Below are 12,036 nucleotides of genomic sequence, written 5' to 3'. Positions count from 1 at the left end.
TTTCTCTATTTTATTAAGTTAGAGCATTACTAATTATTTTTTTAAGAATAAAAATAAAAAATAAAAATACTATTGTATAAATATAATAGCGTTTGTCCATGAAATTGGATAATTGCAGCGGGTGCATATACTCTATACTGAGCTGGCATGCCTATTAATATTATGATACATATTACATTCCACAAAAATTACGAAAGGATGTGGGTATCATACGTAACGTTTCAATTATTTTTTAATTTTTCACACAGCCTCTTTAGTTTGTCTTTCTTGATTATATTATGAAGTAATGTTATAATTCGTTTGTTTCGGCGTAAAATATTTTTAGCATTTTACGGTGTTTGATAGGAGCGAAAATAATGGCTAACGAAAATCATTTTTAGTTTTACCGTAAAAGCTTCTTTAATTTTTAGAAAACGATTTAGAATTTTGAAAATCGTAAATCGTTTTTCAAATTTAAACTCTTTATTCTTGCCGGCATGTTTGTAGAAATCTGCCATCATTTAATATTGGAGTTTGTTGATAGCTCGAGTCTACCGTTGAAGGTCCAAATTTTGGTATCGGACTGCCAGAATCTAGCAATAATGTTGACCGTTGGAATCCTGCCGGTGTCGTAATCCAGCAACATCCGATCGCCGACGCCAGAATCCGGTCGTTCTGTTCGAAATCTAGCAAGAGAACGATTGAAATCTAGCCAATTGGCAGGATTCTGGTCAGTTTGCCGGAATCCGGCGACGATTGCTGAATTCCAGCAGCAGTTGTCAGATTTTGTTTTTCACCGTTGGTAATTTTTTTGTACGAGTCAAACGCCGAAAAATATTTTCGAGAAAATCATTTTTTCTGAAAAATGATTTCGTCGAAAATATTTTACAACGGAAATCATTTTACGTCAAAACAAACGGAGCATTATTTTTTGAATTTGATGCATATAACATGAAATTGATGAGTACATAATTATAATGATACGATATATTACCCTTGCTATTATAAGTGGTTAATTCCCATCAATTTATAACAGTCATGATAAACTTCAGAATTGAAGCTAGAGCAACCCCGTATCATTACGTACGTTAGGCATCTAGTTTTTCTTCTGGCATACGCTTGATTTTTGCACGGCTGGCCTGAACTATTATTTGTAAGAGAAATTATTTATTACAATTTTTGTACAATTTTAATAATTTTTTTTTTCAAATTGATAATTAGATCTATTTTCTAAATGTGAATTCTCCGTATTCAATAGTTGATTTTTTTTTTTTTTTTAACAAATGTTGTTAGAATTGTACAAGATTATTGGAGTGGCACCTACTCAAGCCCAATGGAGCTAGAAGAGATGGAGTGTTGGGTTCTCAATGCCATACCTTTTTGTTTTGTTTTGTTTTGTTGTCCCCTCTTTCTTATTTGATGCTCGTTTTGAGATGATTTTTAGTGGTTATTGTTCGACTGCTTGACTTTTATTTAGTAAAGAATAATATTACTCTTTAGATTTATTTATTATATTTATGTTATATGGGATGACATATCGTTTTAAGTAACTTACGATGTGAACTTAAATTGATCAAAACCTTTGTTAATTGGGTCTGTGGGCTATTTATTGTCGGATTCGGCTTTCTAAGTTCTTTGGCAATAAAATAAGAGGTAAAAACAAAAAGAAATAAGGAATCACCTATCATGAAATGTCGTCACTAGGGAGAAACCACTCTTACGTTATTTATTTATTGAGTTGTTTTTCTGGATTGGGATCCTAGCCGGAATTGAATAACAATTTTCCTTTTTTTAAAAAAAAAAAATCACTTCAAACTCCACGTACGGATCGAAGCATGAAAGGCCTTTTTTTTTTTTTTATTGCTAAAAATATTTAAACAAACAAATAAAAAATAAACCTGCTCCAAATATGAATATAAATTTGGCATTGGAAGTCCTGAAATTAACTCGATTATTTAAAGTGTTGTGTTTTTTTTAATAATATTATTAAATACATACATAATTTTTCAGATACTAAAAATGACACGTACTTTAACCCAAACCAGCAAGAAATATACGTCGTCCTTCGAAATATCTGTCAAAACGAAGTGGACGAAGCTACCAGGAACCACCTCTCCATTCACCTAACCTTTAAGAGTACGGGTTTTCAGACTACGATCTCACGCGGCTGTGCCGTAATCCTTTCCATATTAGAAAACAGCACCGCGCGCGGCTTACGTACCCCAAGTCCTTACACAATTCTTTCTTTTTAATTATTCCCACTCTCTTCAGCAACCCCTATATACACCAACTCTATACCCACCCCTCTTTCGACTCCATTTTTCTTTTAACAAACTCTGTGTGTGTCCGCCTCTTCCTTCACATTGCCATGGCAGAGAAACAACCCCACTTGAACGGAGCCTACTACGGCCCTTCAGTCCCGCCACCCAGCCGATCCTACCACAGCCAGGGCCACGACGGAGGGTGCGGCTGCTGCGGCTGCCTTTTGAAACTCATCGGCGGCGTTGTTGTCGTTGTAGGCCTTGCGGTGCTCATCTTCTGGCTCGTCTTCCGCCCCAACAGGATCAAGTTTCAAGTCACCGATGCCTCGCTCACCCAGTTCAACTTCACCACCACCACCAACATGCTCTACTACAATCTCGCTCTCGACGTCACCATCAGAAACCCAAACAAAAAGATCGGCATATACTACGATCGCATCGAAGCCAACGCTTTCTACGAGGACCAGAGGTTTGGCACGGACGCGTTGACCCCGTTTTACCAAGGCCACAAGAACACGACCGTTCTAACTCCGGTGTTTAAAGGGCAACAGTTTGCTTTGCTTGGAGCTAATGAGCTTTCCGTGCTTAATTCGGAGAAGAATCTTGGGGTTTTTGATATTCATGTTAAGCTCAATCTCCGGGTTAGATTTAAGTTGGGCAAGGTCAAGACATGGAGGATGAAGCCCAAGATCAATTGCGACTTGAAGGTTCCTTTGAGTTCTAATGGAATATCAGTTGTTGGTTTCGAGACTACCAAGTGCGACATCGGTTTCTGATCATTTTGAGTCTTGTTCATGTTTTTTTTTTTTTTTTTTGATTTTCTATTATGTTGATGTCTTCATGATGGTTTGGGTGTTTTTTTTCCCTGGTGGGTGAGGTACTGATGCCTACGTTTTTCTTTCATACTATGTCATATATATATTATGGTTTTTTCTTTTCATGTATTTTTGTTTCTTACTTTTTTGTAAATAAATAAAGAGTACAATTAATATTTATTCCCATTAATTTTCTCCATAATCGTTGTGTGAACTAATGGATCAGATACTGCATAGTGGACTTTATTTTTTTAATCTAATTAAAAAAAGATATATAGAAACTGATCATACTTAACCCATAAATTTTCTTATATATCAGATGATTGACTATTATTTGGGACCGAAAAAATAACGGAAGAAATGTGTTGAATAGGCTCAAGGTGTTTAATTAATTGTACCACTTGAAATGGTTATAAGTATATATAAGAATAATAATAAAAACAGATATTTAAAAATATTAAAATAATAATAAAATAACTAACAACTCCAACATGGCTAATTGCCTATTAATATTAATAAAGAGGTAAAATTCAAGTACTGGATATCACTGAGTAGGTAAAATATATGAGAAATGGTAATTGTATGTCACTCCTACATATCTTGTACATTTCCATGTATACAACTAAGTTTTTAAATCTACCATTGAATTTGTGAAATTTAATGATAAATTTAAAAATAAGATGTATAAAAGATATACAAATATCATATCACTAAATATATATCATGTTAAATATAAATAATAAAAAAACACAACGGAAGATAATTTGTAGAAAAAGAGAAAAAGAAACACAGATTTAAGGTGCTTTGATCTTAAAAGCTAATTATTTTACAATATGACGACATACGTTCTGATATGATTGGAGATTGTTAATGTTTTTTTGTAATGACTAACGTAACTCCTATCATATATTTACACGTATTAACAAGTTATAAAAAGGTTATAGGTGTAGCAGAAAGAAAGGTCGATAGTGAGTATTATTATTCTTCATACTCATTTATTAACATTTTTTTAATAAATTAATACACATTTTTTTGTTTAAATTGACTGACATGAAAAATCACTTAAACACATGATATATTAAAATTCAATAAGGCTAAACCTTTAAATAGGCCTATACCTGCACCTCCATATTTCATTGCCCAACACTGCCATACTGAATGTTTTGGAAGCTCCATGTTGAGCATTGGGGAAACATAAGGCCTAAACTGAGTCGTAAGCCTGGATTGAATTTTATAGAAGTTTAGACAGTTTAAAAGAAAAGATTGTAAGGCTCATTTACTACGAACAGGTGAATCACAAATTTTATATTGCCCGAAATAGGTAAGTCCCACGATCGTCTCTTAAACTAACCAAATTTTTGGCTTTCATTTGATCCTTTGCGCGTTCGTTCATGCATATAACTTGCATTGGGGGCATTGACAAGCGAGGCAGGACTAATGGGTATCTAGTAGCAGCACAATGGTAGGAACTATTTTTTTTGTCTATCTTTTTATTATTTCAAAATTAATGTGACTTTTAAAATTATTATTGGATCAAAATTTAATAGCAATTCATCACAAAAAGTTAATAATAATTTTAAAAAAAACATAATTATGAGGACAAAGATAAAGACCGTCTGTTTGTAATGGCCAGATCGACAAAGGAAATTCAATTATATATGGGCCTTAACTACTCTTGGGCTTAGATTTTCGAGTACCAATCTAAGCCCAAGAGTCAGAATCATGTCAAATGCTTCAACCATATGCCAAGCGCTTAAAAAGAAAGGAATATCGAGGGAAAAAGCAAGAAATGGCGCGGTCCGTCTTATTTTTATTGACATTTGACGCAAACAACCTTCACATCTAACATCCTCTCCTTCAACTTACAATAGACCTCAACTAAGATGCAGCGAACATCATATGATCGATCAGATACACATTTTGAAAATCCTATCATTCTGAAAATGTACGTAATTAGTGAAAGAAAAGATAAATAATTAGATAGAAAAATAAAGATAATAGCAAAAATAATAAAATAAAACATAAATAATTTTATATGGTTAGGTCTACTACTTACGTCCATAGAATAAAGCTCAAATGACTACATTATGCTTTTATTTGACTACATTATGCTTTTATTTCTAGATGATCTTACAATATAAAAAATTTATAGAGCTTACAGATGAAATATAATCATAATCAAATTCCTTAATTAGGGTGATTCAATATTAACATATCCCTAAATTCATGGTAATCTAATCTATATCAAAGGCAATACAATTCTCATCAAATCCCTAACTTCAGGCAAATATACTCTAACATCCCTCCTCAAACTCAAGGTGCAAGGATGCTAGAAGCTTGAGTTTGCAATAAATCAATCTTCTTCGTTTGGAGATAACAAAGATCGATGGCAATGACCGGAGGCGGTTGGAGACAGTGATTAGAGATGCGACTTAAATTTCAAAAGGCTAATTATGAACCAAAATCAAAGCTAACTATGGGCTAAAAAAGGCATGGGCTTTAAACAATACCACAAGTACCAAAAAAAAGATGAGCCAACTATGAGCTGAAATAGGCTTAGGTTTTAACCAATACCACAAAGACTAAGGGCCAAAATAAGAACAACTTATGGGCTGAAATGAGAGCCAACTATGGGTTGAAATGGGCAACTTGGCCTCTTTTGTTTTTTGTTTAAAAAAAATAAAAAATAAATTTTCACTTTTTTCTTTTTCTTTTTCTTTTTTCAGTTTCCTTTCTTTTTCGATTTTCCTTTTGATTTTTTTTTTGGAATACACAAAGTTTGACAGCTCACACCCCTTTTACCATACAAACTAAACTTTTCCTTATCCATCCAAACAAAAGGAAGACTCTTGAACCACGAAGAACCCATATATGTACTTCTTCTGTGAGATGGAGGCGATTGCAGCGGCGCTTGTGGCGAAGGCAGCGACTGTGACGGTGAGGAACAACAATCCAGAGCGAGATCGGCCAAAGCAAGTGGTGGCAGCGAGTTTGGCGCTGGACTGGTGGGCTCTCTGGCGTTTGTAGGTTTACTACTCTTCCAATGGTTGTTACTGTCGTTGAGACTCTTACAATGGCTATTGCTGGACGGACATGAATTTTCTACAAATTGGTTTGTAAGAAATTTCATACAACTCACATATAAGAGTGACATTTGTCCTTTGACATGGGAGAAAAACATATTGTTTTAATAAATAGCATGTGTTTCTCACATGCTTTTTTAATAGCATTAATAAAAAAACATGTGTTTCTCACATGTTTAAATGACACATGTCACTCTTATATGTTAGTTATATGAAATTTCTTACAAACCGGTTTGTCAAAAATTTTTACCTTAAATTCCATTCTCTTGTTTTTCCCCTGATCTGAGAGTTTTTGAATGTAATCATTTTTATATTTTCTAACAAAAACAAGGATATTAGTGTTACTCATCAACAAATAAAGGATGAAGAAATTCCCCCTTCATTCTCCCCGGCCTGTTGTATCTTCGAAGAGAAATAAATAAATAAATAATAAATATATCAAGAAGGAGAAGGCAGAAAAGGAAGATTACATGAAAAGTAAAATTAAAGGGGGGTAATCTAACAAAAAAAAAAAATCGATTGGTGTAATATAAAGTACAAAAAATTGTTTTTTTTTTTTTTTTTTTTTGAGAGAAAAATGAAGAAAGTTATTTGTTAAGGTGATGAAATGAAGTTGGCTTTTTCAAAAGAAAAATAAAGAACTCTTTGCCAAACACACCCAAAAATCCTTTAAATAGTTTAATTAATTTGCTTGTGTTGGACAAGGGTTCTCTCAAAAATAAAAAATAAAATAAAAGAGAAACTTCACTAAACCCCCTTAAACATTCATCACATTTGCAATTAGTCTCATAAATTTAAAAAACTCTCAATTTAGTGTATCCATCTTTCAATTTTTTTTTTTAATTTTAACCATCTATTAGAATTTTCTGTTAAAACCATGTTGTGCATGATAGTTAAATCACATGTGAAAACCAGAATTTTTTTGAGGGGTTTAATTAGGTAGATACACACACTTCACCTCATTCTTATATGCTTAGAGGAACAGGAGTAATGCTACTTAATTGCAAACAGATAGGGTCAAAAATCAAATCACATGGAATATAAAAATACTTGCAATTATTTTAAGAATTGACAACGATAAATGAAGAAATGGTCTAGTATATATCTTGACCGTTATGGCATTGTTTATTTAAGCCAGTTTATAGAAGGCCTCTTACCTAGCTAGCTAGCTACTGTTTCTTTATCACTAATTTGCTTTAAAAAGAATGCTCAAGTGGGGATATTTACATTAATTATTTATTCAGGATAATAATTTTTACTGTAGATAATTTTTTCTATGTGGAGTCTCAACAAATAACTTTAAATAAATATTCATCACAAAATAAAATATTTTTGTGCATACATGTTTTCAGGGTCCTCATCAAATCAAATTAATCAAGCTAATTTAACGTGAGTAAAAACCAGTTCTCACGCAGGAAAAAAAAGAAAAAAAAAAAGAAAAAAGAAAAAAAATCCTACAGGAGCATTCGACTAATTTTATTTGACTAATTTTATTTAAGGGTCTTGATAAATGCCGTAACAAAGTCCGCATAAAAAGATTAGTAATGTAATTTGACTAATTTTATTTGCTGTTACTATGTCAGAATAATAATAGGAAATTAAGTTAAGATTTGCAAGTTAAAATAGTTTTGGAATGTATTGTTAGTGAATTATATTGATTCACTATTGTGTGCATTAAAATGTATTGCAATGTATCCTTGTGTGTTCAGTTTATGATGTTAATGAAAGGGAAAAGAATGAAGAAAACAAAATGAAGAAACACCTTGTTGCTCTTACGGGTTACATATCTTTTAAAAGGAAAGCAAAAAAATACTCTGTTTCGTGTATTACAGCAAGGGTGCAGTTTTACCCATTTTTCTAGAAGCCTTTGTCACCAATTGTATGGAAACCCTTTTGGAAGCAAAAGAAGATAAATATCTTTATACTTACTGAGGGTGATGCTGGTGGACCTTTTCTTTAATATTGTGTTTACTGTTTTATTTATTTGGTTGCGCATGTGAATTTGCATATTTTCTTGTTTTAACTAACCTGGTTAATAACAAAGCTGGTATGCAGCGAGGGGGTGATGGCTGCCAGTGGGACCTTAGGTTCCCGTGAATGAATAATAAACAAACCACTGAAACCGTAAGATTTCAGTTATGTTGGAACTGTAGGATTCCAGTAAAATATTTATAAAACTTGGTGAGATGACTTGTAAAAGGGGGACCGCAGGGTCCCAATCAACACGCTAATACGGACCGTAGGATCCATCACGAGATGAGTGATTTAAAGATGCAATTAAAATTCTGCATTTAAAACTGTCATGCCATTTCTTTATTTATTTATATATACATATACATATTCAATCTATGACTATGACTTGCAACCATAGGCCATGAATTGTATATATATATATATATATATAATCTTTATTTTATTTTATTTCATTATGTTGCATTTCATAAATAAATCAGCATTGATAATATTATTGGAAACAGTTGACTCATTTAAGTATTTTTGTATTATTATTTCTATCTGTATTATTTATTAATACAGGATTTGAGGATGAAGAGTATCAAGACTATCCCGATGCTTAGATGGATCTGAGTAGCAGTCTTTTGAGGTTAGGTTGCCTCCTGTGTTGTGGACCCTTGGATGTGATGGACTACCCTGCTTAGTCTATCATTTCATGTACATATGTCAAACTCTTTTTGTATCTCTCTTTGATGCTATGATATTTTGGTATTATTAATATTTTATTAAGTGCCGCTTGTGGCACGTATGTTATTATTTGAGATGTATTTATATTATCAAAACAAAGGTTATTATTTTATATATTGAGGTATTCAGTCAGCTCTGATGTGTTATTGTAAAGAAAAAAATATATATATTCCGCTGCCAATATTTAACTCTAATAATGTCGTAATGTCACGTGGAAATCGAAATTTTTACTTACGCATTTTTTTTAAAAGGCGGGACGTTACAGGTTCTAATCAAACAGTTTCTGATTAATCTTTCGATAGTACGTAACCAAGGTAATAAATTTAATTCGGTCTTCTACATTAAAAAATATGGGATGAAAGAACAGCAAGAAGCTACCCTCTTTAATTGGCACCCAAAAAAAAAAAAAAAAAAAAAAAAAAACAAGAAAAAAAGAGATTAAAATCAACTACTAGTTGAATGAATTCAGTTTCACACCTACTTTTCTACATATCATCGTTTATGAACTTGTCCACCATATATCTAAAATTTCTTATATCACCTTTTATACAATTTTTGTGGTCATTCGCTAAGGGTGAGCAATTAATGATACCATCAAGTCTGGTATACTAATAGAAACCCTATTACTGAGGTTCCCACAGTATACTTTAGCATTTTGCATCAATCGTAGTAGGTGGATATGTATTTATATCATTTCTCGTTTTGTTGAATTCTCAATTTTTACGAGCTCTTGTTGAGATCTCATTGGCAGTGTGGATCAATTACTTAACAAATTTTCTTATAAAATAATTTTCTTTAATTAAAACTAAGGCAATACTTCCCAAACAAGCTACTGCCAATCACACATTACACTCTACTGTCAATCATAAATCCGAAATCCACTCCACTGTCAATCCCGAAAATCATCTCATAACAGCTAAGGCGTCAAGCTATACTAAGGGAAACTAGGGACACCCAACAAGGAAAGATCTCTAACAAAAAAGGGTAGTTCTTATCAGAGAAATTGACAACTTACAAATAAGGAATGCAAAACAAGTTAATTATGTTGAACATGGGAAGCAAGGCTACACGTGAAACGATAATTATGCTCATCAAAGGATTCTGCATACAAGACAATATACGCATCAATTATTCTCTCTAATCATCAATTATTCTCTGTAATTAACAATTCCACAATTATGAGATTGCCTTGTAAACATACACACATTATCTATGTATATATATCACTATATACCTCAGTTATTTTCATCAAGAAATAAAAACTTTCAAAGTCTCTTTCTTTCACTTAATACGAATAAGAAAAATGGGAAATCTTGTAATACATGCAATTGTACTTTATAATGAAGATATCAAGATGAATTAGTAATTGCAAGTCAAAGTAGTTACATACTATTGACTTGCCATGAAACTGGAAAAAACAATAAGATTATATTATAAAAGAGAATTAATTAAAAGTTCGATTGAACTATAAGCTAATTAACGAGTTTCATCTCAAATGGTACTTCCTCACTTTGTAGCACCTGAAGAGTGTGGCCATGGGTTTAGATCCCACCGTGTACATGTAACTTACCAATAAACTAAATAGAGGTAATGAGAAGATAAGCATCAAAGTTAATTATACTATTTCAGATTCTTCTTCCTCGAGGAGCCGGCAGAACTCTTTCCACGGCTAATAAAAGCTCTACCATCAGCACTACTCTTTCCACGGCTAATATATTGAAGCTCCACCGTGCCCACGGCCTCTGCCGCCCACATTACTAAATGTAATTTTCTGAAGCAAAACCCATACCTTGTTGCTTTAGAAGTGCATGAAAATTAGAATCTCGAAAATTATGTGAAAGCAACTAGTTGATAACACAATCCAGAAGCTTTGAGCATACTGAAGTAAATATCTTATTAAGCCAATCATCATAGTAGTCTTGAGAATGATTCCTTTAATACATAGCAAAAGAAAAAAAAATGCATTAGTATAAAATGCATTAGTATAATTTGTGGAATTATATCAATTGAACAAATTAAAATTACATACGTATACATACATGTAGTAGTCAGTGCAATGAATATAAACATTTTCTCGTGTAATTTGGTATTTCACCATAATATTCATTGCCTTCTATTCTTGGATCAATAGCCGGTGACTGTTTCAGTGTTGTATGTAAAACGCCGTTTGTGATCTTCTTGGTCTAGTCTTTTATGTTGTGTAGCCCAAATTCTATACAGTTCTGCTTCAAGTTCTTATCAAACAGTTTCTGATTAATCTTTCGAAAGTGCATGACCAAGGTAATAAATTTAATTCGGTTTTCTCCATTTAAAAAAATGGGATGAAAGAACTGCAAGAAGCTACCTTATTTAATTGGCTGAATTAAAAACAATAAGAAAATAAGAAATTAAATCAACTGCCAGTTGAATGAATTCAATCTCACACCCACTTTTCTTCAGATGATCGTTTGTGAACTTGTCCACCATATATCTAAAATTTATCATATCACTCTTTATATCATTTTTGTGGTTATTCACTACACGGTGAGCAGTTAATGAAACCACTATGTCTGGTATTCTAATAGGAGCACTATTACTAAGGTCCCCACAGTATGCTTTAGCACTGTGCATCAATCGTAGTAGGTGGATATATATTTATAGAATTTCTCGTTTTATTGAGATCTCAATTTTGATGAGTTTTTGTTGAGTTCTCAATGTCGTAGATCAGTTACTTAACAAATTTTCTTATAAAATAATTTTCTTCAGTTAAAACTAAGGCAATACTTCCCAAACGAGCCACTGCCAACCCACAATGCACTTCACTGTCAATCATGAACTCGCAATTCACTCCACTGTCAATCCCGAAAAACATCCTATAACAGGTAAGGCGGCAAGCTATGCTAAGGGAAAATAGGGACACCCAACAAGAAAAGATCTCCAACCAACAAGGGAAGTTCTCATCAGAGAAATTGACAACTTACAAATAAGGAATGCACAACAAGTAAATTATGCAAAACATGAGAAGCAATGCTGCACGTGAAATGATAATCATTCTCATCAAAGGATTCTGCACACAAGACAACATACTCATAAATCTTTCTCTCTTATCATCGATTATTCGATGTAATTAACAATCCCACAATTATGAGATTGCCTTGTAAACTACATGCATTAGCTATGTATATATATCACTGTATACCTCAGTTATTTTCATCAAGA

The 12,036-nt window shown here is 32.7% G+C and overlaps 1 protein-coding gene across 1 annotated transcript; it reads left to right on the top strand.

Annotated features, from left to right (window-relative positions):
- Positions 1–2,169: 2,169 nt before the first annotated feature.
- LOC133874245 (NDR1/HIN1-like protein 10) lies at positions 2,170–3,241 on the top strand. Its single transcript, XM_062312119.1, has one exon. The coding sequence runs from the start codon at positions 2,348–2,350 to the stop codon at positions 3,014–3,016; it is 669 nt and encodes a 222-aa protein (XP_062168103.1). The 5' UTR covers positions 2,170–2,347; the 3' UTR covers positions 3,017–3,241.
- Positions 3,242–12,036: the final 8,795 nt, after the last annotated feature.

The sequence above is a fragment of the Alnus glutinosa genome, chromosome 7 (assembly GCF_958979055.1).
Source record: "Alnus glutinosa chromosome 7, dhAlnGlut1.1, whole genome shotgun sequence".
NCBI lineage: Eukaryota > Viridiplantae > Streptophyta > Magnoliopsida > Fagales > Betulaceae > Alnus > Alnus glutinosa.
This window is presented reverse-complemented; position numbering and strand designations above follow the sequence as displayed.

What these genes read in the sequence shown, in the direction of transcription:
- LOC133874245 (XM_062312119.1), top strand. Translation starts at nt 2,348, where the DNA reads ATGGCAGAGAAACAACCCCACTTGAACGGAGCCTACTACGGCCCTTCA.